This window comes from Desmodus rotundus, chromosome 3, assembly GCF_022682495.2.
Source record: "Desmodus rotundus isolate HL8 chromosome 3, HLdesRot8A.1, whole genome shotgun sequence".
In the NCBI taxonomy this organism is placed as follows: domain Eukaryota; kingdom Metazoa; phylum Chordata; class Mammalia; order Chiroptera; family Phyllostomidae; genus Desmodus; species Desmodus rotundus.
The window spans coordinates 152366473-152394470 of record NC_071389.1 but is presented as its reverse complement, the minus strand read 5'-3'; the positions used below and the strand labels follow the sequence as shown (position 1 = coordinate 152394470).

The following is a 27998-nucleotide window of genomic DNA, read 5'->3' as shown; positions in this document are numbered from 1 at the left end:
AGGACGGCAGGAAGAACAGAAGCTTCTGGCTGACGGAACGTTCGCCACGGGCTCATGTGCTAAGCCACTTACCGCACTACGTCCCTGACTCCATACAGCTGTTCTCTGAGGCACGCGTGTCCCCATTTTACAGAGGGGAAAACTGGGGCAGGGAGAGGTTAAGCAGCGGGCCCGAGGTCTGTCTCACTCCAAAGCACGTGCTCTGGACACTGCGCTTGACTACATCCTGTGATGCCTGTTCAGGTAATTTTCTCACCAGCCTCCGCCTCCAGGCTCTCGCTTCTCCTCCACGCGAGTGTTGGGTTAAACTCAGCAAGACAGAGCTTCTGCATCGGATGGTGCCACCAGTTGTACGTGGCCTCCAGGATCGACCCCGGAGCCCTTAGCCTTGCATGGCAAGCTGTCCAGTGTGGTTTAGTCCCCCTGGTGGCCCATCTCTGGCCGGAACCCTGACACTTGCATGTGTCTGTTCACTGTGGACCTGACATCCCTTGTGCTTTTCTTGGCCTTGGCCTTCTCTTCTTGGCCACATCCGACATACTCCAGTGTGAGACCTTCTTTGTCTTCCTGTCTTCCCCCAGTCAGTGATTCCGTCCTCTTCTTTTCTCCTTGGTCCTCACTGGTCGTGCAGAGCTTCACACTGGTTTTCAGCGGCCTGCTCCTCCCATTCCCCTGCCCTTTAGCTCCTAAAAATTGATGCTAGGAAGTGGCTTGTTCTTCTCTCTATGACTTTGTCCTGTCACAGAGCCTTGCATATTTTCAGTACTTAATAAATGTGTTTAATTGAATGCCTTCATTTCTGCCCTCTCAGCCAAATTCTAGGTAAATAATTCCAACTCTGTCCTGCTATAATTTTATTATCTTCTGCACATACAGTTTTTATCCCAGTGACTCAGAAATACTACAGACATCTGTGAGCTACTTGGAGCACCATAATCTCTCTTCCTACCTCACCTCTTTCATCTCTGATAATTCTGCCCCCTTCCCATTTTATTCTACCCAAATTACCTTGTTCTCAACCTCATTAGTTTTAGGCTCAGCCCTGGCTGAATTTTTTCCCCTCCTTCACTGCCCCAGATGCCTGAAGCAGCCCCCTTCTCACTCAGACTGGGGTGCGCTGTTTCCTCTCCGCTAACCCATGGTAGAGTAAGTAGGTCAGGAAGCAGATACAAAGTATCACCGGGAAATGTCCTCCCCTGCCCCAGTGAGCCACAAATACACCTCTTTATGTACAACGAAGAAAGAAGACAATGTTTTTGGCATGTTCATTATGAACTGTTAGTAAAGGAGAAATACCAAGTTACTGGTAGACAGTCTAAATATGGTGGCTGAGTATGTGCACTTAGGTCCCAGGGACGTTGGACACGCCTCATCCTAACGATACCACTCATTCAAGTTTGACCTTGACATTCTGGACAGCAGGTGGGCCCTTGCTGGATGTTCAGGTATTTACAGTCAGCCATAAATTAAGTTGCAATGACAGGTCTCTTTAGCATAAACATCAAATGTCTCTTTTGAGTGAGAACAAAGCTTTCATTCTCTAGACCTAAGGCTTAGGGGTAAACTTGTTTCAGCAGCTCTCCCAGGTTGGGTTTGTCTCCAAGTAGAATGTCAGAAAGGCAACTTGTAGAATGGGTATAGTGTGAAGCTTGCTTTCAAACACCTTTCTCTCATGCAAACTACATTCTGAGACCTTTTCCCAGATTGGAATTAAATACCAAAAACTTATCAAGTGTCTTATTGTTAAATCTGTGGGGTGTTTTCCCTCCTCATACAAATAGCTTCCTTTATTAAGTCAGTTATATTTCTTTTCATAAGTGCTCTTACCAGTACATTTTTTGGTTGTCTTAGGTACCACCAGCCACACATGTGAAATCTGATTTATTACAGCTCTTGGGAACTTGAGCGTTACTGTTTTGTGTATTCATGTATTTTGACGATTGTGAAAGGTGAAGGTGTAACTTGGGTCTTTTTTACCAATAACCTCTGATCGCTGTGCTGTTTTGCTGCAAGATTTCTCTCCGTGGGTTAGTTAGAGCTTTGGCTGCTGTACAGGGTCAGTACCCCGTTACTGCCCCCAACACCCCCTCCTGGGGGAACCAGACATCACCTCTACTTCGTGGCAGGTTAGTGCCAGGCACTTCCATTTTTTAATTCAGGATTTTTATAAATACGTTGGCTGTTGTCTAGATCAGTAATTACTGGACAACTTTTTTTCTTTTTAAAGCAGTGGAATCCTTTTTTAAAAATAAGATTTTATTTATTTATTTTTAGAGAGAGGGGGAGGGAGAGAGAAAGGGAGGGAGAGAAACATCAATGTGTGGTTGCCTCTCACGTGCACCTACTGGGGACCTGGCCCACAACCCAGGCATGTGCCCTGACCTGGAATCGACCTGAAATAGAACCGGCGACCCTGTGGTTCACAGGCTGGCACTCAGTCTGCTGAGCCACACCAGCAGGGCTGAATGGAACCCTTTTAAAGATGATAATGTAGAAACACATGCAAAGCCGGTAGGAGCTGAGCCACTCTGGCGGAGCCCCTCCCTCTCCAATATTAGGCTGTGATTTACTGAATGAGATTTGCTAAGCACAGGGCTATTTGCTGGGCACTGTGCTGGACACCAGTGAGAAAATGGTGAAGGAAAGGACACTGGCCCCTCTCTGGGGAGTGCAGAGGCTCTGGAAGGTCTCGGCCAGCCTAGGGGTAGGGGAAAGAACAGTCTGAAGAACACTGGGCCTCCAGCTTCATGTGCTGGGTTTTTCGTGGTTTTGTTTTATAATTGAGATTATTTTATGTATATTGTTTTACAAAGATTTACGGTGTTTAAAAACATGGTATAATACGTACAACAGAAAATGTACCGTCTAAATGTTCACCATTTTAAAGTGTACAGTCGAGCGGTGTTCAGTATCTTCATCACGTTAGGCGGGCCGTCAGCTCTGTAGGTTCAGAGCTGTTTCCCTGCCCCAAAGGAGAACCAGGCACCCCGTCCAGCAGTCACTCCCTCCCCCGCCACCCCGACAGCCATTAGCTTGCTTTCTGAATATTTAATATAAGTGGAGTCATACAAAGTGTTCTTTCTTTCACTTAACATAATGTTTGTTTTTTTAAGTGTATCCATACTGTAGTATATATCAATTTATTCATTTTTATGGCTGAATAATACTCCATTGTGTGAATATACCACATTTTATTCATCCACTCATTGTTTGATGGACATTTAGGTTGTGTCCACCCTTTGATGATTGTGCATGCTGCTGTTACGAACATTTCATGTACAAGTTTCTGTGTGAACAGTTGTTTTGAGCCCTTTGGATACATGCCTAGGAGCAGAGTTGCTGGGTTATTGGGTAAGTCAGTGTGTAACTTCCCGAGGAACCATCGCTCATTTTCCACAGCGACCAGGTCAGCAGTGTTTGAGGGTCCCGGCTTCTCCAGGTCTTCACCGACACCAGCTCCTTTCCTTGTCACTTTCTCGCTGCCTTCCTCATGCGAAGTGGTATCTAATAGTGGTTTTCATTTGCATTTGAGTTTGAAATTTATTTGCATTTGAGATCATGTTGAGTGAATATCTTTTCATGTCCTTGTCGGCCATTTGTATATTTTCTTGGAGAAATGTCTGTTCAGGTCCTTCGCCCATTTTTTAATTGTTTTTTTGTGGTTGGGTTGTAAGATTTCTTTATACGTTCTGTAGACTGGACCATTATTAGAGATATGACTTACAAGTATTTTTTCTCATTCTGTAGGTTCTTTTCACTCTCTGATACTCTCCTTTGACCTACAAAAGTGTTTTAATTTTGATGAAGGCCAGTTTATTTTGGTTTTATTGCTTGTGTTTTTGGTGTGATATCTAAGAGACCATTACCAAATTTAAGGTCATGAAGATTTGTCCCCGTTTTCTTCTTCTTTTTTTTTTAAGTTTCAGGATATAAGTTTTAGCTCTTACATTTAGATTTTGATTCATTTTGAGTTAGTTTTGTACATGGCGGGGAAGTAAGGGTTCGATTTTGTTGTCTTGCATGTGGATAGTGGTTGTCCCGCCTCACTGGTCGGAGACCAGTCTTACCCCTGACGGTCCTGGACACATCTCAAAAATCGGCTGATCGTAGATGTATGTGTTTCTTTCTGGACTGGTAAGTCTATTCCATTGACTTTTATGCCTACATTGAATGCCACTAGTAAGTTTTGAAATCAGGAAGTGTGAGTCCTTCAACTTCGTTTGTTTTTTTTTCCATGGTCACTTTGGGTATTCAGGGTCACAGCGGTGTGCAGACTTGTGGTCTTCGTTCTAAGGAAGTTGTAGGGGGGTTGGATAAGGTCCAGGGAAGAATAAGTACAACAATCACGGGTTGTAATAGGCTATTCTTACCAGTTTGCTGTGTCTGATGGATGCTGTCATCTGGAAGGATGAGGGCTGAGAGGGAGTTTATGACCGGCGTGTGAAATCAGGAAGAGTAAGGGTGGCACAGCCGATTTGGACACCGAATCAGATACTCCAGAACTGGGAGGTTGCCTGGTGAAGTTTGAAAGTGGCAAGTTTAGTGTGCCTACACAGGACAGTACTCCACACACAAGAACTTAATTGATGAAACTTCTTATCTCCAAGGAACACTTAATATAAGCTAAAAATCATAAATACTGCAGCTCTAAAACGTTTTGGGACATTCATGAGCCTTCTTCTAACCGGAACAGATGTGCGTGTTTTGCAGCGCGCCTCGTACCTTTTGCGGTCGTCGCAGCCACCCTGTGCTCTCGCACCTCGCCCCTGGTCATGTGGTTTTAGGCCTAATGTTGGGCTGAACGGCATGAGTCTAGCTTGTAGGTGGTTCTTAGGAATCCCCAATGAGCCACAGCCTCACCAAGTGTCCTCCCATGTCTGCTGGTGGGTGAGCGAGGGGACCAGCCAGAGTCCTGCCCGCAGTGAGGTCATCTCACTGGGACCTGGCTATGTGCCTCTGCAGCACGCAGCTAGACGGCGTCTGCCCAAGTTGGGACTTGTCAGCCTTCCTCAAAACACAGCTTTTCTCACGGATCCAATTTGCATTTCCTTCCTACCACAGACCACCTTCTAATCATATTTTGGAACCATGTTCAAATCCTGCCAAGGCGGTTTCGTCTTCAGTTCAGGTTTGACTGGCTTGTTAATAACAGTGCTGTGCTAGTAGGGTTCTCGTTCTGACCACTGTGAACTTGTTGGTGTGTAGAGTGATTTTGTTACTCTTCTGTGATTGGTTGCCCTAATTGTTGTTAGTTCTACCACGGAACTGTCAGGTATGTGTTGTTCATGTACACGTGTGCAGACTGATTTCACGTGATGAGTCAGTACGAAACATTACGAAGGCCTGTTACCGTTAATACAGATTCGGCTTTTCAAAGACATCAAAATTAGTTTGTGATTTAGTATACTTGTAAATCTGTAGTGAATTCAGATGTTTGTATAATTTTTTTATCATTTAGTTTCACTGAAAAATGAGTATTTACAGAACTTAAATACAGAATTTAAAGACGAGCCATAATGTCTCTCTTTAAAGTTCAGGAAAAGGCATGTAAAATTTAGAGCTTTCCAGTGTTGGACCAGTGATGCAAACAGTGTGAATCTAGAAATAAACTGGATTCCAATTTCATCGGGAGGATTTGAGAGGTCATCTAGTTCAGTCCCTTCTTCCTGGTTAATCATGAGGAAAATGAGGTTCAGGGAGGTTAAGTGACCCGCCCAGCGCTGCGCGACTCCTAACTGGCTGCACTGAGGCTCCGAGGCAGTTTCTTGCTGAAACTTGCTACTTTCCAATTAGTGGTTAAAGAGACACGTGTGAAGTGTGTGTTTGAGCCTTACACTGAGAGTAGGGATTAACATTTATTGAGCATCTATTTGCTAAGCACCTTTTATTTCATTTAATTCTTACATAGTCCTGTGACGTAATTATTAACAGCCCCACTTCACAGATTAGGAAACTGGGGTGCATGAAGTTTCCTAACTTGCTCAAGTCACGTAATTAATATTAGAGGCGGCATTCGAGCCTCAGGTCTTTCTGACCTGTTTCCTGCCGTGGTACCCTGGGTGGCTCTAATGGCCGTAACCGAAAACTCTTCGGGGTGTGGGTAGTAGTGATGGTTATCTTAAAAACAGGTCTTTTTCAGACTTTCATTCATTGTAAAATATATAGATGTACAGAGGAGTGCAGAGGGAGTCTTTCTCTGTGTACCCATAGCACTTAGTGGATGTTCGGCTAATCTTTGTGCTGCTTCTGTAAGATAAATAGTGTGTTCTGGGTGGGCAGCCAAGGCCCAATAGATCGAGGACTTGCTCAATTCCTGCTCACGGACCCATGTGGCCTGCTCCCAGTTCCGCTCTTCGTCCTGTCCGGCGTAGATTTCACCACTTCTGCTCTTTCCTGTCTTACGCCAAGATTGTCTAAGTACTTCCCAAAAACAATGAGCCACGTGTGGGTGTGTGCGTTCTCCAGGATGAATCACCGTGAAAGGGGCTGTGAACCAAGGAAAAGAGAATCAGTATCTGGACTCGGAGACCCCTGGCTCTCCCGCCTGCGGGTTGTGCTCTGCCATGAGCTGCCCGTGTGTCCCACTGCGCTCGGAACAGCCCTCGTGGAGTTGTGCGCTTTCCCTGCTTGCTTCCCCAAACAGGCCCAATGCTGTTCTCTTGGCCGGACGTCCTGGCGCAGGTACGGAGAGGTGTGTGCTCCACGGGGAGCCCCTGTGGTGCTTGACCGTCCCGCTGAGTTGGGCGCAGGATCAGCTTTCCAAGTAACAGGCAGGACTCCAGCGTGAGTACCGAGGTTCGGATCGAGTATTTGGAAGGTCACAGAAATAAATCAGTTAACAAGAGGAGAGTAAAGGAGGGAACAAATAAAGTTTTTGAGGAGGTTCCTTAGTCTTTCTTGTGTCTGAAAGGGTTGGAGTTGAAATTCAGAAGGAATTTACTTTAAAAACTCCTTCTGTGATTTGGGACCTGAAGAGTGCCTGCTTTAGACTTCCTGCCCTTGAAATGTAGCCCTCCCCAAACCTTCAGCAGGTAGCTGCATGTTTTGGAATCTCTCCCAGAAGAAAGGGATCTGATCAGACGCTGTAAAAAAATAACCACAGGCCACACGGTGGGGATCGGCGCTGCTCGCTCACCTGCCAGTGCCGCCTCTCCTTTGTTTCTGCGGCTGGGGATGGTGAGGCGCTGTGTCTTTTCCAGAAGGCCCGAGAGGGAGGGGTTGGACACTGAAATAGTTAGAATATGTCTTTGGATTTGAAAAGCCAAGAGATGCCTTCCAGTGTATTGGAGGAAGAGAGGAGGACAGATTGTTTACAGCCTAAAGGGAACAGTTACGACACGCTAGTTTTCGTGGAACTGGTCATACAGGTCTTCTGGAGGGGCCCTAGTTTGAACATCTTCCACTTAGTATCCAAATAGTATTCACTTACTGTCCAGTCCGGGGCCTGGGTGCTCCCTCGCACGTCTATCCCCTGACAGGCGAGAGCTTCCTTCAGCTCTGTGAGCCCCAGCCTAAGTATTATAGTGGCTGAAGCCACTCTCCTGCCCATCCCAAGAGGTCAGGGCTGGGTTAGGCTCATGGGAGACAGTGTTGGGGAGAACCAACTGCTGCCGTCTGTGCTATTCTTGTGAGATGGATAAATAAAGGGTTTCAGCCTCCCGGGCTGCTGGACTGGCTTTCAGAGGCACCAAGTTCATTTACAGTAATTTCCTGTCAGTAGTCTACACTTCTGTGTACCACACACCCTGCAAAACTCACTAATCCCAGAGATGATCGCATACACTGCCTGTTTGAGCAAGAAATGTGTGTATACATATATAAAAAAGACTTTTAAAGTGATACCCACGGACCTTTCAGAATGGGTTAAACTTATCAAGCCCTTTTTATGCATTAGCTCATTTAATCCTCACAATAACTTCATGAGGTAGCTGCTAATATTATCCTCTTTGGAGGGTACTGTTTTTGTGCCTCATGAGAAGGGCACCTGCCGTGGACTAGAAGAAGAGGATGTTGGATCGTCAGGGGCAGCTTTTCAAAGGAAACCATGTGTAAGCTAAATTTTCAAGGACCTGTAAGAATTAGCCAGGAAGAAGAGCATAGCTTCAAAGGAGTGCGTGAGGGCGCGCACACAGACTGCGTCCAGGAAACCGTGGGCATGCCTCGCGCTGGTGGAGGGAGATTGAGGTGGCGATAGCTCCGCGGAACCCTCGGTGGTTTGGGGCAGAGGGCGTGTGTGTGTTGGGGGCGGGGACCTGCATTCTCCCAAGGGTACCTTCCTTTTGCACTCAGGCGTCTAAATTTGAAGGAAAGTATCTTTCCCAGCCACGAAATAACAAGTGGAATAACAAATAATTTGTATTAAGTCTAAGGCAAAGCTCAAAGGCAGTTTCTCTGTCTTGTAGGCATAAAATAGCACACCTAGAGGAAAACGGTAGGGCCAGAAAGCCTTGTTTGTGAGCTGAATGAACAAGTGGAAGGGTTGTGCCTCCTTTGACAATGTCATCTTTCTGACCTATCCCTGTAAAAAAGCTCCTTATTTTGGAACATCAGATGTGCTAAGGAATGATGATTCTTAAGTCTGGAAAACGACCTAGGATGAGATCTGATCATTGATGTCAGCGTCTGCTCCCAAATTCCTGCAGCTCTGCTGTGTACGTGCACCAGCTGCCTGCAGGCCAACTACACGTGTGAGACGGATGGGGCCTGCATGGTCTCCATTTTCAACCTGGATGGGATGGAGCACCACGTGCGCACTTGCATCCCCAAAGTGGAGCTGGTCCCCGCTGGGAAGCCCTTCTACTGCCTGAGCTCCGAGGATCTGCGTAACACCCACTGCTGCTATACCGACTTCTGCAACAAGATCGACCTGAGGGTTCCCAGTGGTGAGTGGACACCCTTGTTGGACTATTGGCTCATCTTGGAGGTAGGGCACCCCTCTCATTCCGTCCTTCTCTGCTCCTCCCCAATCCCTTTGTTTGATGATAGGTAAAGGTGCTTTTTTGAAGCTCCCTGAGGTGACAAGGGATGGGCTTCCTCCCATGTCAGGTTTGTGGATCAGAGGATGCGGGAGACAGGTTGTTGTCAGGTTGGTCCCAGAGGTGAGAGCTGCAGTTTGGATAGTGTGCAGCTGTTGAGGAGTGGGAGAGCCAGGCAGGGGTCCCAGGGGAGGATGTGGGACTGATCCTGAAGGAGGCAGCCCCAGAGCCGTTGAGGTGGGGGCGGGGGCCAAAATGGGAAGGAGGGCTCAAATGAGCAAAAAGGACAGTGGTCGAAGCTGGAAAGTGTTGGACCCCACCCTCTGCAGGTCTGCCATTGAGAGGGTGTTACCGGGGTGATCAGGAGAGTAGGAGTGAGACGGGAACAGAGCTTAAAGGAGCTGTTACATGTTGAAAAGTAGGTCCTGGCATCTGTCTGGGGCACTGAGGTAGGAAAAGCACCATGAAATTATAGAGCAGGCTCTGGGTTCAACTGCTGCAAAGAGCTCCTTAAGTAGGGAGGTCTGCACATGAGAGCATCCAGGCAGGCAAACCAGCCCCGTAAGGCTGGAGAGGTCAGGAATACCTCGAGCACATGGCGAGGGAAAGGGCATTTCACGTGGGGAGAGGTGTCGAGGTTAAATAAGGGCGATGCACGCCCTGTCTTTACCCTTTGTTCTTTCCCTCTCTCTTCTCACATGACCCAGGTCACCTCAAGGAGCCTGAGCACCCTTCCATGTGGGGCCCTGTGGAGCTGGTCGGCATTATTGCCGGCCCAGTGTTCCTCCTGTTTCTCATCATCATCATCGTTTTCCTTGTCATTAACTATCATCAGCGTGTTTATCACAACCGCCAGAGGCTGGACATGGAAGATCCCTCCTGTGAGATGTGCCTCTCCAAAGACAAGACGCTCCAGGATCTCGTCTACGATCTCTCCACATCGGGGTCTGGCTCAGGTACTGAGTTCCTCGGGCTTTGTGGCTGTCGTTGGCCTTCGTCACCGCTTCTCAGCAGGGTAGAGCGTCTGTGGAGCAGACTGGGCCTCACACTTGTTTCTAGCAGCGTCGAGTCGTTCAGTTTCATACTTCCCCATAGTTTTGGAGTCTGACGTGCAAGGAACATCAGGTAATGAGGGTCACAGAAAATCTTTCATTCCCTGGGATTTCAGAGGTCAGGTGCAAAACTCTCCCTTCCAGAAACTCTGCCTCTCTTCAAGTTCTGGAACCATCCATCTATTAAAATTCATCTGGTTCCACCTGAGTGGTGGAGTGCTCAGTTCAAGGGCCCGTTTTGAGAAGCAGGAGTGTGCTGTGTTCCTGTGAGGCAGTGACAGCTAATCATTGATCTCTGAGCAACCACAAGGGGAGTTTAAGGGCACTGAGTGAAGCTGAAAGCAGGGCCTGGGTGAATCATTGACTTGTACTGGTTGCCCAGGGGTTTTGGTGGGGGTTAAGCAAGGGCAGCGTGGCGTCAGTGCCGTTTCTTGTGCTGTCTGGTGGTGACCGAGCTTTCTCAGGTGAGGGGACTGAACCAAACACTGGGCCTGGTCTCGAGACTAGACTAGGATAAAGGTAGTTGGGTTGTTCCTGTCTCAGTTATTTTAGTGAGGGTGGTATTCTGCTCTTGTAAAAAAAAAAAAAAAAATCATCCACAAAGGTTATTGTTACCATTCTGGCTAAAACATAGAGAATTATATTTGTAAGAATTTTGTGTTTATGTAACTTTTTTGCCATGTGACAAGACTGTCTTGTAGGGAAATGATGCCATCACTCACGGCCAGACATTCCTCCTTGAACACAGGAATACTTTGAGCTGTGACAGCTCTTGAATTTTAGTGATTTTGCTTTTATTAAGCTCTGCAGTAGAGAGCTTAATGATTGATATATTTAGAAGCCGTGTACTTGTAGGAAGAGAGAAAATATACGGCTTGTTGTTTGATGAAAGAGGTGGGCAGTGGTTAGAACTGCCTGGCTGACCCTGTGACCTGACTGGCCACTGGAGGAAGGAGCTCCGTCTCCAGAGTCCAACTGAGGCTCTGCAGGGTGCACGGCATTTTCTTAGTTGGCTGGAGTAAAGTGATTGATAACTGTTTCTCTCTGGGTGTTTTAGTCTGTTCTTAATTTGCAATATGCAGAGCTTCCAAGATGTTGGAGTTTTAATGCTGTTGATTTAAAGTGAGTAAGTCCTTGCTGCTTACATGACTTTCGATTCACAGGGAGAAATATATGTTGAATTACCCACTGGGTGATAACAGGGTGGTGAGTGAGGACGAGAAAGAGGCCAAGCCAAAGTCGGATAGAAGAGGAAAGGATTGTTGGGAAGGGTCTCCCAGGAAAGGATGCGTTCAGAGGGGTTTGAAGACTGAGTTCAAAGTTGCAAGAGAATTGGGAGGGCAGGGAACATTCCTGGTCCAGGAAAACCTGAGCAAAAGGGCAAAAAGGTGTGAGCTCACCGAGTGTTTAGGGAACGATAAGGAGGCCAACATGGCATGGCCTTGCGGGGGTGGGAGTGGCAGGCTGGCCCAGGAGGAAAAGGTCTTGGGCGCCGAGCTTTTTCTGGCAGGGTGAGAGGCATCTCCTTGAAGTTTTCATGTGGGAAAAGAAATATTCATATTTTCCTGTGGAGGGAGTTCTGGCAGGGGTGTGGAGGATAAATTCATTCATTTACCAACCTCCTGGTAGAGAGGGCGGGGTGAGGCAGGACCAGGATGAGGTGGGAGGCAGAATGACCAGTTGGAAGTGTTTTAAAGAAGAGCCAGAACTAGGACTAGCTCAGAGAGGGTGGGGAGAAGGGGTCTAATTTGAAAAACATTTTGGTGGTTCTATACTGTTGTAGTTAAAAAGCAGGAACTTTGGAATCAGACAGTCCTAGATTTTAATCCCTGTATTGCTGCCTTTCCCCTTTGGGACTTAGTTTTCCCATCTGTAAAATGGGGGTGGTAACAATACCTACCTTACAGGTGGTTGTGAGAAAGTGAGATAGTTACCGTAAAGCCCTTAGCATGGTGCTGAATGCATGGTGCTGAATGCGTGCTAATAAGCATACCATAAATGGGAGTTAACATCCACAAGAGTTAGGGATTAACAACATTTTTTATTTTGGTCCAGGAGAGGAAGTGAGTTAGGCACCAGTCACGATGGTTAGGGTGATTGGTTAGATAGGGAGATGCTGAAAGAGTCTCTCTTTGGAGAGAGGGCAGATCCTTTCCTGCCCAGACCACAGTTTGGGTGCCATGGGCCACACAGCACTGCCCTCTAGTGGTGAATGAGCAGAACAGGCAGAAGGCACCCCCAGTGTTCAAGCCCTCACTTTCATCTTTTCTGCCCTCTCCTCTTCATCAGCAGCAGGCAGATGTGGGTGGATCAGCCCGCAGGAGGCTGGTTGCAGAGTTGGTAAATCTGGTCAGGCATTTCTAATCAGACCTGTCCTCCATGCTGAGATGATCAGCTGCTTAGATCAGGAACAGCTCGTCCTGTGCATTTCCCTCTCTGTGCTCTCTCCGTTATTGCCTGGCTCGGCCGTGTGGTGGGTGACCTGGATGCGGCACAGGGCAGCCGCAGCACTCCATGGTCAGTGGCCAGTGTAGTCTGGGGCGCTGTGGTAAGGGCTTTTCCGAGGTGGCAACGAGAGTGGGAGGGATGAAGTTTAGCAGGTTTACAGTGTCACCTTTCTTTCCACTCTTCGGTCTGCAGGGTTACCCCTTTTTGTCCAGCGCACAGTGGCCCGAACCATCGTTTTACAGGAGATTATAGGCAAGGGCCGGTTTGGAGAAGTGTGGCGCGGCCGCTGGAGGGGTGGCGACGTGGCTGTGAAAATTTTCTCTTCTCGTGAAGAGCGGTCCTGGTTCCGGGAAGCAGAGATATACCAGACAGTCATGCTGCGCCACGAGAACATCCTTGGATTTATTGCTGCTGACAACAAAGGTAAAGGCTGGATCTGCATGAGGGGAGTCCTGAAGCCAACCGTGGTCCCAGAGGGAGGGGGTGCCTGGGACAGTGCAGCTCTGTTTGCCTCATAGTTAGTAGCCACAGAAAGAGAATCTAAATAAGGTAATAGTTTTCGAACTTGTCCTCTACAAAAACCTTATTCAGAAACCCAGGTTACTTAGCAAGTAAATAAACAGTTATTAAGCAGATAAACAAGATAAAGCTCTTGCCCTATCTGCTCACTTTCAATTCCCTGACGCTCCCAAACCCACAGTAGTCCCCGAGGTGCCCCAATAAGTTTATCTTGGAAACAACTAGAGTGTAGAATTGTGACTTCAGCTCCTGCAAGGAAAGGATGGCCCCAGAGAGCATGCAGTGCATATTCTGTGACTCAGCAGCTGCGGGCACACACTCGTGGCGGAGTGGGCACAGCGGAGCCAGGGCCTGCCTGCCCTGGGGTGCTGCTTCATGGCTGCAAGGCTCAGCCTCGGGTCCACTTGGACCCGCGTTCCCTCATTTCCTCCTCCTTCTCTCTCCTGTTTTTGCTTTCATTTTTGAGTCTCTCCCATATGACTAGGCACGTTCTCATTTTTGAGGACTTCACTCACTAGCAAAGAGACAAAGTAAAGATTTAGGATGTGATCAGGCAACACACTCTTCTAGTGAGCAATTGGGAGTGAGAGGAGGGTCAGGGAGGCCACACCTGAGCCTGATTGAGGCGAAGGTAGTGGCAGCTGGTTGGGGAGAAAAACCAGTGGAGGGTTCACTATAGATATGAGCGCAGAGGTGAACTGTGTTTGGGAACCTGCAGGTAACATGGGGCAGCTCTGTTATAGCAAAAGACAGGCGAGGTCACGGAGGCCAGATTCCAAGGGTCTTTTTGAGAGGATTGTATTTTGTTGCGAGATAGAGGGTGGCAACTGACATTTCATTCATTCATTCATTCATTCAATAACACCTGTTGATGACTATGGGCTAGGACCTCTGCCAGATTCTGGGATCATCATGCATAAGGACAAACTGCAGTCCCTGTCCTCACAGCCCCCAGGAAGAGGGGACAACAGACACGTGGACAGGCAGTGCACTTGAAGTCAAAGGCCATGAGCTGGTGGTCTCTCTGGCACTTGTGTCATAGTTCGCTCCTGTGGCACAGTGATTTCTAGAAATTAGTGTCTCCAGAGCCTGCGAAGATGCTCAGTGTTTATTTTTCCTTCCTGAAGCAACTGCGGGCTGCTCATTCCTCACATTGCTGTGGGGGGTTGCAGTGACCTCCACCGCACGGGGCTAAAGAGTCTTGGACTCGGTGCACAGGGGAAGAAGGGGAAGAGAGAACTTTTTATTCCTTTGAATAAGCTGCTCCTTTTTAAAACATTACCTTTTGATAAAATTTAAGCCTTACCTACATTTTAAAGGATCTAAAGATGTCTTCCCTTTTAACTTATGGGTAGTGTTCTCAAGACTTCGGGGCTGGTTAGTATGCAAGAGGGGTGTGTTGGGCAGACCCCTGGTTCATAACCAGAGAGGCCAAGGTTGGCACCTCTCCAGAAGCCGCTCCCTTTATGGAGTCTGGCAGCTGCGTGAGTAGGGATCTGGCTGTTGAAACCCACATAAAGGCCAGGGGAGGGGAAAAACCAGACTGCTTCGATCTTGCCGTTTTAACATGATATGTACAAGGTGGGGCAAAAGTAGGTTTACAGTTGTGAGTATGTGAAACAGTTTATTCTTGTGTTCTTATTTATTAATTACTGTATTGTTTTCCATATGAACCACTGTAAACCTACTTTGGCCCCACCCTGTATAGCGTAACGTCCTGGAACCGGCACTGGCCTGGAATTTGGGTCTCAATACAATTTCTAATTTTCCTATTGACAGCACCATCACTCAGTTAGATTACCGGCTTTGGTTTTCCTTTTTTAAAAGTTTTCTTGTTGATTTTCTTTTTTAAGAGAGAGAGGAACATCAATTTGTTGTTCTACTTATTTAGGTACTCATTGGTTGCTTCTTGTGTGTGCTTTGCCTGGAGATTGAATCCACACCCTTGGTGTGTTGGACAACGCTCTAGTCAGACGAGCTGCCCGGCCAGGGCTTGGTTTCCTCTCCCTCCCCCTCCCCACTGCGTGCACGCGCATGCACGCATGCACACACTGGACACACCACATGTAAGAGTGTGCGCTCTCAACCTTCCATTGCTCTTCCGAGGGTGAGATGACCTCTCTGGAACACCTGATGTGTGCTCGTCACGCACTGAAAAGTGGTTTTGGCCTAGGACACAACAATGCACAAAGGAACTCTTTCCTCCTCTCAGAGAGAGCTCATAGCCTGGTAAGAGCAATGGACTTAGGACCAGAGACGCTACAGATGAGACAGGGGCTGGGCTGGGCTGGGCTGGGCTCTGCTCAAAGGGTCTTTGGAGAATGGGGTTGGGGGCGGGGGAAGAGGGTATGGGAGGGCGGGTAAATGGTGGTGGAAGGAGACTTGACTTGGGGTGGTGAGCATACACAACAACGTAGAGATGATGTGTTACAGAATCATACATCTGAAACCTATATAATTTTATTAACTGATGTAACCCCAATAAATTCAAATTTTTTAAAAAAGCTCTGGGAGCACAGAGCAGGGCCTGCGAAACCTCCCTCTTGGGCGGTGGAGGATGCAGCCAGCCCTGGTCGCTGACATGTAGACGAGTGGGTCTCGTCAGGCTCAAAAGCAGTGTTGCAGATGTTACCCATTACTCTCCCAAGCACACACTTCCTCTTCTGGATGCCACACGTTTCAATTCGGTGTCATAATGGAACGCAGTGCAGTGTCCAGTGGCCACCTACAAGAAATAAAAGAGCAGGTCTAAGGAAGAAATGCTGTTCTTCTGTCCTTCCTGGAGCCTGAAACTTGCAGACCGTGGGTGAAACAGGCAGAGAGGAGGCCTTAGGACGTGTGGAGGCGAGAAGTGGGAACTCAGGAGTCTAACCAGAGTCCACGTGCTCCATCTTCCCTGCCCTAACCTCTGTGGTCCTCTGCAGATAATGGCACCTGGACTCAGCTGTGGCTTGTCTCAGACTATCACGAGCACGGCTCCCTGTTTGATTATCTTAACCGGTACACAGTGACAATCGAGGGGATGATTAAGCTGGCCTTGTCTGCTGCCAGCGGGCTGGCCCACCTGCACATGGAGATCGTGGGCACCCAAGGTGAGTGGACCCAGCCGAGGAGCAGTGACGTAGGGTAGGCTTTGAAGCCTCGCCCCATCCTGATTTAATTCCCAGAGCTCCTTTTTACTGAGCAAGTTGGGGCTGGACCTCGGGAGCTCTAGTCCAAACTAAAGGAGAGAGGTTCGACCCTTACTTGACAGAGAACAAGAGGATTTCCAGGGGGTTCTTGCCACCTGTCTCCCACACTCCCCCTGGGGCTGTGGTGGAAATGTTCGTCCGTGGCCGGGCATAGTTGTTGGTTGCTATTCACTGAGTAATCATTTCAGAGGCCCACAAGGCACATGGAACTAGGAAGATTAAAAAAACTCATGTGATGGGAGCATTGGTTTAGTAATTTCACACTTTCATTGTCAGGGGCCGCTGGCCCATAAAGACTGCTTGGTGGATTGGACAGCCTGGGAAGGTTTTCCTGGAGGAAAGGACTTGAGCACCCCGCTTACTGACTGGCACACCAGCTCCGTGGGAAGCGCTGGATCTCCTCACGATGGCAGGGCGTGTGCCCCGATGCCTGATTGACCAGGGCAGCAGCGCTCACTGGCAGAAAACGTGCCATTAAAGTTTGGTCCCGGTCCTAGCCTCTGTGGTGGTGTCCAGCAATCCTTGTTAATTAATTGGTGATTTCGTTTGATTCCAAGAATCTAGCCAACACAGCAGTTTCTCTTTGAATTTCTCAGCACTTCACTGCTGAGCATGTTAGTGCTGGGAAGGCAAGTAGTAGTTTCAATAGTAATGTTAGCTAATACCATGCCCTTCTAAGCTCATTACTTACTCTCATTAATGCGTTTAATCCTCACGACATTCCCTTAAAGTAAGCACTGGTGTTAGTCTTGTTTCGTGGATGAGAAGACAAAGGGTTAAGTCGCCTTCCCAGGGTTCCTGGGTTAGGAGGAGGAAAAGTCAGGACTTGAATCCATGCAAACTTCCTTTTTCTGTGGCTGTAGACTCTTGCTTTTAATATTTTTACTACCTTTCTTTAAAGACCCCTGTTTTTCTCTCTGCCAGGGAAGCCTGGAATTGCTCATCGAGACTTAAAGTCAAAGAACATCCTAGTGAAGAAAAACGGCATGTGTGCCATTGCAGACCTGGGCCTGGCTGTCCGTCACGATGCGGTCACCGACACCATTGACATTGCCCCGAACCAGAGGGTGGGCACCAAACGGTAGGAAGGCCCGGGGCCGCTGCCCTCACTCTGCGCCTGCGCCAGTAGCCTGTCGTGCCCTTCCCTGCCGTGCAGGAGGAGGGGTAGGGGTGGGCCTGACTCTCAGATGACTGAAATTTGAACACCCACTCCCCACACTGGAAAGCTACACGGTTACATCTAGCAGATACAAGTGCCAAGAGCACGGCTCCCTAGAACTGTGTACACATAGGCGTTGGTAGTATCGGGCAGGGGAGGCAGCAGAGAAGAGAATCTGGAGCAAAAATTGGGAGTGGGGTGGGCACCAGGCTTGGCTGGGGGAAGAGGGAAATGTCGCTGTCCAAGGGAGTGGCTTGTGCAGAGACCCCTGAAGAGCCAGAGAGTGTGTTTTGCTCTGGGGTTAGAGAGCAGGTTTGCCAAGCTGGAGCAGAGGTAGTCTAGGGTGGGGGTTGGGGCACTCTGACGATTGTGGGCCTGCTTCCCACTTCATGCAGAAGTGAAGTAAGGAGTAAGGAATTAAGATTGCAGATCGATTATATCAGTTGGAGTGGAACTTTTTTATAAAAAGATTTTATTTATTTATTTTTGGAGAGAGGAGAAGGGAGGGAGAAAGAGAGGGAGAGAAAAATCCATGTGCAAGTGATACATCAATTGGTTGCCTCTGCACACCCTCAACTGGGGACCTGGCCCACCACCCAGGCACTGAGCTGGGAATCCAACTAGCAACCTCTTGGTTTGCAGGCTGGCACTCAATCCACTGAGCCACACCAAGCAGGGCAGAACTGTCTTTTAATAGGAAGGAAGAGGAGGCCTGTTTATCTGTTGAATCTCAGTGAATTTCACTAAATTTCTCTGCTGCCTTTTCCCTTCCTTTCAAGCGGAGCGGAGTGAGCAAGTGACCCACGCCCCAGAATGTGAGGCCTGGGGCAGTCCCATGATTTGCATTACTGTAGGGGGGCGGGTGTCGCATGGTGCTCATGAGCTGAGAGGGGCTTTGACAGCTATGTAGAATTAATTTTCATATATCTGTAATCAGGTAAGATTTTTAAAAAGTGCAGAATGAAATTTAAGCTCAACCCGTCACTGTGGCTATATTTAATAAAGTCCAAGACCCCAGTAGCTGCTAGATATTCTGTGTAGTTATTGCCCTGTGACACCATGGTACAAGTGCCTCTGCCAAGAAATCAAAACAAGCTAAAAATCCATCTCTTGATGGTTGAAAAGTAGAGGTGCAAGTAAGCCTGTGCCACTTACCAAACATACGCTGAAGAATTCAGAATCAAATCCAAAACACATGGGGGTTCGGAATAAAAGGATTGATTAGTTCCTCCTCCCCAAGGGGCTTTTGGGGTGATGCTCGCCTACACGCAGACAGCCCCTGAGTCGATGTTTTGATTTAAGGAGAGAAGTCACCTTTTTTACACATGACCATGTTTCCTTTGCTGTTGCAGATACATGGCCCCTGAAGTACTTGATGAAACCATTAACATGAAGCACTTTGACTCCTTTAAATGTGCTGATATCTATGCCCTCGGGCTGGTCTATTGGGAGATTGCTCGAAGATGCAATTCTGGAGGTACGATCCTTTCCTGCCTTCTCTTGTTCCTACCTCCCAGTCGAGGACGCTGGATCACCTGAGGGTGCTGGTGTTCTGCTTCCTCCTTTCTTTTTACAACCTGTCAGGATGCCTTGTGACAGAGTCCTTCAGTCACCCTCGGAGTTCTCATCGAGTATGAGGGAACCTTGGAGGCAGCGGTGCTAAGGGTGTGTTTACTCTTTGGACCAGCTTCTAAAATAGTGTTTTACATTTTGGTAACCATTCCAAAGTCTGCTTCTTTCTTTTTAAGCACATTGTTTTTATTGGTCATTGGAGATTGGGAGAGTCCTAGGCAGAAATAGCATGGGACCTAATGCAGGGTTCTCCCTTGTACGGAAAGCATTATGTGCTAACACACTGGCTCTCGAGCTGCGAGCTACATTCCTGGGGAGCGTGGGTTTCATTGACAAAGTCATAGTGGTAATTTCTCAATTTGTAGGAGATAGCTTAGCAGTGTGTAGAATTTTCTCAAGATGAGTTTTTCTCTTACATTTTTTTCTTAAATCTTTGGACTTGCAACTGCTCACTCATGTAAGAATCCAGTAAAGAGTAGTATCCAATTTAGCAGAGGACATTTTTATCATCATCTTAGTATGTCAGTATTTTACAATGATTTTTCAAGTGTTCTGCTATGAGGTCAAGTTCAAGAACCACTAGAGCCCTGGCTGGTGTGGCTCAGTGGACTGAGTGCCAACCTACAAACTAAAAGGTTGCTGGTTCGATTCTCAGTCAGGGCACATGCCTGGGTTGCAGGTCAGTTCCCTGGTAGGGGGTGCATGAGAGGCAACCACATAATGGTGTTTCTCTCCTTCTCTTTTACTCTCCCTTCCCCTCTCTCCAAAAGTAAATAAGTAAAATCTCTTTAAAAAATTGCAAATACTTTAAAAAAACTGGAAGCACTATATGTAATATTTTTAAAAACCCACAAACCACTAGAACCCTGCCCTCAGCCATTTATCTCTCATGTAAAAAATGCCAAGTCAATGGAAATGAAATGAAATGAATTTAAAAAAATAGGTGCCCCAGCTGGTGTACCTCAGTTGCTTGGAGGGTTGTCCCATAACTGAAAGGTTGTGGGTTCGATTCCCAGTCAGGGTACAGACCTAGGTTTCAGGTTCAATCCCCCGTCCAGGCTCAGGCGCGTGCAGCCCCCAGTGTGGGCATGGGCGACCCCCGGCCTCGGCACACATCCACATCCTGGGTGTGTACAGGAGGCCGCCAACTGACGCACCTCTCGCAGAGAAGTTCCCCTCTCACCCTCTCTTCCTGAAAGCAATGAAAAAAATGTCCTCAGATGAAGGTTAAAAAAAAAGAGAGAACAGGTGAGTCTTCCAGCCTAACCCCTTTCTGTACGACTGTCTTTTTCCATCTGTAATATGTTGGGTAAGATCCAAGTTAGGGAGGAGGCACCCGGGTATTACTCATAGAATTGTACAACTTAAATTTTGATCCTATGTACAGAAAAGAGATTAAGAAAAATCTGGCCACACAGGTCTTAAACTGAGTAAGTTAATTTGTTCTTCCTCATACTTTCCAGAAATTGGGGCTTGGTGTATAATAATAATGCTAACATTCACCACTTGTTATGTGTAAACTCAATCTGTACTACAAAGTATAAAGTGGGTACTATTGTTGCCACCGTTTTGCAGATGAAGAAAGCCTGTCACAGAGAGATTAGGTAATTTGTCCAAGGTCACACAGCTAATGAACTAGGATTCAAACTCTGTCGGACTGATGAACTACCCCTAGTTAGCTGCCAAGTCCAGCTCTATTTAAAAGTCTCTCCTTTAGCTTAGGACAGCACGATTTTTCCTGGAAAAATGCTTGAGGAGGTTACATTGGAGCTTTTAATTAATGTTTCTGTTATGGAAAATACCAGTTTATAGTTCTAAAAGATAAAGACTTCAAAAATGTAATATTCTTATTACACTTTAAAAAATGAACATTAATTCTTTATATCATTTAACATCAATTGGTGGTGAGATTTCCCTAATTTTCTCCTAATTTCCTTTTTAAACAGTTTGTTCAAAATCAGAGTTGAAATAATGCTCATTCATTGTGTTTGACTGATGCACCTCTGAAGTCTCCTATAATCTACAGGTTTCTCCTCCATCACCCCCCCCCCCCATAGTCTTTTAATTGGAGAATCTAGTCATTTGTCCTGTAAATTTTCCTGTTTGCCTCTTCACGGAGTTCACATGATCTGTTTTTCCTGTGAATTTCCTGTGATAGTTACATTTAACAACTAGAACAGTATGTGTATTTTTTCAGAACTCTTGTCTGTTACGAGGCTCGCAGTGCCGGTGTCATTCTGTGGTGTGAACGGCCGTCAGCGGTCACTGTCCAAATGCAGACTCACGAGAGGCTGAAAAACGCCGGTGTTCTGGCTCTGTCAGTGTTCGGGCATCAGCTAGGTTTCTTCTTCTTCTTTCATTATTGTTGGTTTCTTCTTGAAAGGGAAACTTCTCCTAATTGTCTCTCTGGTTACCAAAATGTGTAGTTTGAATAGGAAAGGCAGGAAAAATACTTGATTTCCATTTATTTACCGTTTTTCAAAGTAATGAGTTTCTTATTATCATCTTACAAAGCTGACAGTGGTTTGCGGCTTTTTTGTTGTTTAGTATCATTATAAACTAGTGGATTTTTTTTGAACTGGAGGATTTTATTTTTATTTGTTTATTTTTTAATACTCACCTAAGGACACTTTTTCATTGTTTCTAGAGAAAGAGAGAGAGAGAGGAAAGGGGGAGGGGGAGAAACATTAACAGGCTGCCTTCTGGTACACGCCCCCCCTCCCCCAACTGGGGATCAAATCAGAGACCTTTCATTCCACAGGACGACGCTCCAACCAACTGTGCCACACTGGCCAGGGCTGAACTGGCGGATTGTAAATATTTGTTTCTGTTGAAGTTACTAGTCTCACTATTGCATAAATGTTCTCCTCTTCGGCTAGTTGGGAGCTTTTCAGTGTGGTGCCTTTTGACTTGACCTCAGTGGTCTTTGATGCTGTTTCCTTGGTGTTTGGTATGAAAAAGGTGTTCCCGGCTCAGCCCCGCTCCCCAAGGAGTCCTGTTCCCTCCTGGTGGGACGTGGTGTTTGCAGACTGCAGCACGGTGGTTCTCACGGGCTTTTGAGTAATCTCTTCCTTCTCGTGGTAACTCCAGTGGATATTTTCTTTTTTCTCAGGAGTTCACGAAGAATATCAGCTGCCGTATTACGACTTAGTGCCCTCTGACCCTTCCATTGAGGAAATGCGAAAGGTCGTATGTGACCAGAAGCTGCGTCCCAACATCCCCAACTGGTGGCAGAGTTACGAGGTAGGACTCTCCCCTGCCTCCTCCTGCTTTTCCGTCTTCGGGATTTCTCCACCTTACCTGACAACAGGTCCACCCCCCGCCCCCCACCGGCGGCTCCCCAAGGGTGTCAATGATGATATGCCACTGTCCTGTGTCCTGGGCACTGTGGGTCGGTGATCAAAAAGAGACAGAAGCAAAAACCTTGAGGTGCCTTTGGACCTGTCCAACTAGAAAGTGGCTCTGGAGGCACCGGGCGGGCGAGCCAAGGCCTGCAGCACAGTGAAGGAGAGGCCCCTGAAGGGGGTGGGAGAGTGAGGGATGGGACTTATGGGGGCCACGTTTGTGGGGGAGGTGGCCTCACAGCTCCGAAGGCGGGAGGAGGACCTGGAGACTGGATTTGGGAGGGGGGCAGATGAAGTGAGAAGGGGGCCTTTGGTGGAGAGAGTTGAAAACGGGACAGATTTGTGATACAGATAACTAACGAAAGGAGCTCTGAGGCCTTAGAGTCTTGGGGGGGAGGGGGTTTTCCCAGCTGCTCGCACTTGGGCCTCTTTTTCCCTCACGGCTCTGCTTTTAGGAAGTGTAACCACTAGAGGGCATTTCCTTGCTGACGGACAAAATTAGCTCACAGCTTAGGGGATGCCCTCTCTGAGTAATAGAGAGGCATTTTCCAAAACGTTCCTTGGAACCTTGGGCTGGGTTTGCCTCAGAGGGTGGGTGTGAGGCCAGAAGAGCTGTTTCTACTGCCCCGCCCCACTCTCTGTTCAGTTAGTGCTGTTTATGTGGTGGGACTCTGCTTAGGAAAGAGGGTCCCGCTGCTAAATGGAATTTTGGAAACCACTGGCTTAGTGCTGCACTAAGGGAATGTCCAGCCCTCAGTAACCAGTGGTCGTCCATGGGAGACCTTCCATATCACCTCCTGGCCTGACCTGACTGGTGGTCGCCTGTGTCACCCAGGCAGTGGCAGTGCCTCTGACAAGGTTGCTTTCAGGGGCTGCTTTCCTGCCTCTGCACCAGCCCTCATCCCTGCATGTGAACCGTGAGATTGTTCCCGGACAGGGGACCCAGCCCTGAGTGGGCCTGCCTGGGGCCAGCGAGTAGCGCCTGGGTTCTTGACTTCGTGCAGGAAGACTTTCACAGCGTGAGTCCAGGTGGTTTTGAGGGTGTGTTTATTAAAGCAGGGGACCGTGAAACCAGGATGGCCTAGGATAGAAGGAGCAACAGGAGAGAGACTAAGCGGGCTGCTTTGGCTCTCTGCAAACGTTACAGGAAAGAAAGGAGCCCAGGCAGGGCTGCGTGAACTCACTGAAAAGTAAAAGTCACAGAGAAAGAAGTGAGCCGAGGCGGGGCTGCTGTCAGCTCACTGGAGAGTCTGAGAGAAAGGGGCCTTGGAGACAGGGTCAGGGGTTAGCCCAGGGTGAGCTGCCGCTGCCCACTGCTCCCTTGGTTGCAAGTCTCGTGGGGACCCTGAAGTTTAGGAAATGTGTGCCTGTGGGGGCAGGGAAAGGTGAGGGTGTGCTCTGGGAGGACAAGCATGCTGGTCCTTAGTCTTGCGGATTTTAAAGGCTGGGAGCTTAGGGTTTGAAAAGAATATTCATCAGCTATTCCAGGTGTGCCCTTTTAAGGTTGTGGTCCCAACGGATTGGTCAGCGCAGGCAGGAGGTCGTTTGTCATGGCAGCTGGTCCTGGCCTCGCTGGCCTGGTTTTGCTGCTTTTCTGGACCTGGAGCTGAAACACAGCTGAGACCTAGATGTTATTTCTGAAGAGGTGGACTTCTGTATCTGGCTGTAAATCGCTCAGCCAGTATGTTCAGCTCTCTGCCTCAGTTTCTCTATTCCACTTGCCAAGGAATTTTCCTAGCTTCTTTCTTTCCTGCCTCAAGATTTGTCCCTGAAAAAAAGAAAAAAAGATTTGTCCCTGGTTTATATGCTACTTTTTAAAAGAACAATCAGTGTACAGTCATGAAAATGGATTCTCAAACCCGACAAATGATTTTCGGATCGCAGGCTGTTGACGGAATTTCTTTCAAGATTACCCAGATGATGGGGAATGGCTGCCGGTGCTTGCAGAGGTCTCCCCTCTCTGGGCTGCAGCTCTCTCCATTTGCCTGCACAACCTGTCCCCTAAAGAAGGGCAGCCTACCGGGAGAGGGAGGTTTGCAGAGTGTTTACCTAGGGTCAGAGGGGAGCGGAGATTCTGACACGTTGCACTGAGAAAGGAGGAGGACCCTGAGGGCAGAAAGGCTTCCACCGGGCAGGGTCACATTGATGCTGTCTGTCCGGGTCTCTGCAGGCATTACGAGTGATGGGGAAGATGATGCGAGAGTGTTGGTACGCCAATGGCGCGGCCCGCCTGACTGCTCTGCGCATTAAGAAGACCCTCTCCCAACTCAGTGTGCAGGAAGATGTGAAGATCTAACCCTGCTTTCCACCCCCTACATGCAACCCTGGGCAGCGAGGACTACACAGAGCTGCCGTGTTGAGCGTACGATGGAGGCCTACCTCTCGTTTCTGCCCAGCCCTCTGTGGCCAGAAGCTCTGGTCCGAAAGAGGGACAGAGCCCAGGAGACCCACTCACTCCCACGTTGGGTTTGAGACACAGACACCTTTTATACTTACCTCCTAGTGGCATGGAGACTCTGAGAGCGAAAGGCGTGGAGAACTCGGTGCCACAATCAAACTGGTTGGAGTGGGAAGCCCCACCAAACCTGGTGCACCTGGTGTAGAGCCAGGAGTGGTGACGGGTGGCCTGGGAGTGCCCAGGTGAAGCTGAGTGTTGCCAGTGCTGAGCAGCACTGAAGGTTTCCCGCCAGGGGCCGACCCCAGCCCACCGAGGTGGCCCGGAAGAGCCAGAAGCGCAGCCCCATGGCAGGCAGCTCCAGGCCCGTGCTCCACCCTCATGCAGACATCTGGAGGGACTGCCAGTGGAGACGGAACCTGCCGCCTGTCTGTCCAGCCGTGTGTGCATGTGCCGAGGTGCGTCCCCTGTTGTGCCTGCTCCGTGCCATGCCCTTACACGTGTGTGTGTGTGTGTGTGTACGTGTCTAGGTGCGTACTCCCCTGCTTGAGCTTTCTGTGCATGTGCAGGTCTGGGTGTTTGTCATGCCGTCTCTGCGTGCTGGTGCCTCTGTTCAGTTGTGAGCAGCGTCTCGTTTCCTGGTGCCCTTCCCAGGGGTCTCCCTCCCCACCTTTCCTCCAGAACTCTTGAGCCGCGGCGATCCTCCTTTCCCACCCTGTGTCAGCCCCACCTTCCTCCTCCATTTCAGACTGTGGAACCAAAGCTGGCCCAGTTGTCCATGGCAGGCGAGGCCTTTGGGTCCAATTGTGAGGGAGGGGCGGGTGGACCAGGAAAGCATCTGGCGTGAGTCTCGGGTGTTGTGGTCAACTGCAACCGTGGGAAATGAGCCAGCCCAGGACGTCGTCCTCAGTAGTAGCATCAAGGAAGGGCCAAGGAATTTGAAGCCCAGATCTGGGGACTCAGATTGGAATGTCACATCTGTCTTTCATGTCCCAGATTCTGGAAACAGCAGTGTATATTTTTGGTGGTGGTGGGTCTAGGGTGGGGAAGGGAAGCGGGGACAAGAAGTGGGGAGGGAGCGGGGTGGGAGGGAGGCATCTGCATGGGTCTTCTACTGGGTTATCTGATCACGGTGGAGGGAGGATAAGAGGCTTACACCCACTTCAGGGGCCCTACTAAAGGGAACAGCCCAAGCCGAGTCATATTTAACCTGAGTGTAGTATTTAACGACGTCTAGAAGCACGGTTGTGGGTGGTGGTTTGGTCAGCATAGCTTAGGTATATAATAACTTCGAAGCCATAACTTTTAACTGGAGTGGTTTTTTTTTGTTGTTGTTGTTTGTTTTTTAATTTTATTGGGAGGGTCTGGATTTTAACTTTTTTTAATATTAAGTTTTTATAAAACGAAAACCATCTCTATGTGATGATTACCTCTCAATCTATTTGTTTTTAAAGAAATCCCTACAAAAAACAACCAGAAAAAAAAATGGTTCAATCAAACGCACATAGCTCAATCACACTGGAAATGTCTGTCCTTGTACCTGAGCCTATTCCCGCTCTGCGGGGGGAGCTGCTGCCTGCGCTGGGGGTCAGTCTCTCCCACGTTGTGCCCCGCCCCACCCCCAGGTCCAGGAGTGGTTTCTGGGCTGGGGCCCGGCCTTTTGTGCGTGGCCCAGCTGGCTGCACCTTCTCCTCCAGGCATTTACTCAGCGAATGGTGAGTGCCCGCTGGGTGCCAGGCACTGTACTAGGTGCTGGGAATGTAGCTGTGAATAAGGCTTGGGTCCTGTTTTTGGAGCACTGAAGGAGGACCTGATGCCAGTTAGTGGGTGCCTGTTTTGAGACCAGAAGTTTTCATATAGTAGTTGGTTCTGAGAGCCTTTTATGCCTGGAATGATTGTTCATACAGAAGACCACCGAAGGGCAAGCATGCCCCCCACACCAAAGAGACCGGTGGTGGGCATGAGAGCCCAGTCATGCGTTCATTCAGAGCTTCCTTCCTGCCCCCTGGGAGCATCGTATGGATGCAGCCTCACAGCACCCCTGCCTCCAGCCCAGCGATTCTCTGCCAAAGCTTGTGGAGGACAGGGAGAGCCCTCTCCCTGCTTACATGTCTCCCCGATGTCCCCGGCCTTTCTATTTATTTTCCTCATGTATTGCCTCTTTCCTTGCCTAAAAGGAGATCTTCCCCTAACTGTTTGGGCCAATTTACTAGCTATTGACTAATTGCCCTTGAATATATCAATTGTGTCAATGGGGGACCTCCTTTCCCCACCCCTGCTGACCCCTCACCTCTCCACCCTGCAGCAGAACCTGGCAGGTTCAAAGTGGCAGTGGGGCTGAGACTCCTGTGCCCGTCACAACCAGCTTCTCCGATCTGCCGAAACTCCTCAACCCAGGGACTCCCAAGCCACTAGCCTACTCCCTCGGTGGCCCGTCTGTCCTCACCACACACGCGGTCCAGCCCCTCCACCCTTGGGGAAGACTGAGCAGTTTTGGGGAAGTTCCCACCCTCACCCCCACTGCTCTTAACACTAAGAGTTAGGAGTTAGTGAGTTGGGGAGAAACTACAGGCTGAAGCCGTGGTGTTTGGCCCCCTGGGGCCAACCCTGATCCTTAGGGCTACCTGCACCTCTGGATTCTGGATTCACAGACCAAGTCCAAGCCCGTTCTTTTGTCGCCATCAAGGCCCCTGAACGGCATTCTCGGTACTTCTGTTTGTTTTTGTACATTTTATTAGAAAGGACTGTAAATTAGCCACTTAGACACTTTACCTCTTCAGTATGCAAATGTAAATAAGTTGTAATATAGGAAATCTTTTGTTTTAATATAAGAATGAGCCTGTCCGATTTCTGCTGTACATTATTAAAGTTTTATTCACAGAACTGTTCTGGTGCCATCTGTTTCCCACCTGTGGACAGCGCCCAGCTGGTGGCGGGGAGCTGGGCGCGGGTAGATGTTCTCAGGTAGTGTTTCTGCCCTCCCACTCGGCTGGGGCGTGATGTCAGCCCTGGGCACAGCAGGTCCCAGCAGGGACGAGGAGCTGATCTGCTCACCTCTGGCCTCCCTTAGACTGTTCCTGTGTTTAGTGGAGAGAGGAGGGCCTGGCATGTGAGGGCGCAGAAGACACTGAATACCTTTCCGCTTTGTATTTGTTTTGTCTTGCAGCATTTTTCTCTTTAGGCAAAAGAAGGTCTTGATCCTGTTTAGTCACAAGCCACCCAGTCTTAAAGACAGCCTCAGTGTTTTCTTCACCCTCCTAAATTGGAGTGTAAATGTGAGTTTGGGGGTGTTTAGGTGGCTCTGCGGTGGGAGTCTCCACTGGTTCCTCTGGCATTTTCAATG

The 27998-nt window shown here is 48.6% G+C and overlaps 1 protein-coding gene across 1 annotated transcript in view; it reads left to right on the top strand.

Annotated features, from left to right (window-relative positions):
- ACVR1B (activin A receptor type 1B) overlaps positions 1–27538 on the top strand; it is a 35045-nt gene extending 7507 nt beyond the window's left edge. Inside the window, exons 2-9 of the mRNA XM_053921471.2 lie at positions 8643–8882; positions 9683–9931; positions 12668–12898; positions 15919–16086; positions 17110–17266; positions 18697–18821; positions 22029–22159; positions 24431–27538. Coding sequence (XP_053777446.1) covers positions 8643–8882; positions 9683–9931; positions 12668–12898; positions 15919–16086; positions 17110–17266; positions 18697–18821; positions 22029–22159; positions 24431–24556 — 1427 coding nt within the window. The 3' untranslated portion in view covers positions 24557–27538. The remainder of the gene's footprint in view (positions 1–8642; positions 8883–9682; positions 9932–12667; positions 12899–15918; positions 16087–17109; positions 17267–18696; positions 18822–22028; positions 22160–24430) is intronic.
- The last annotated feature ends 460 nt before the right edge of the window (positions 27539–27998 follow it).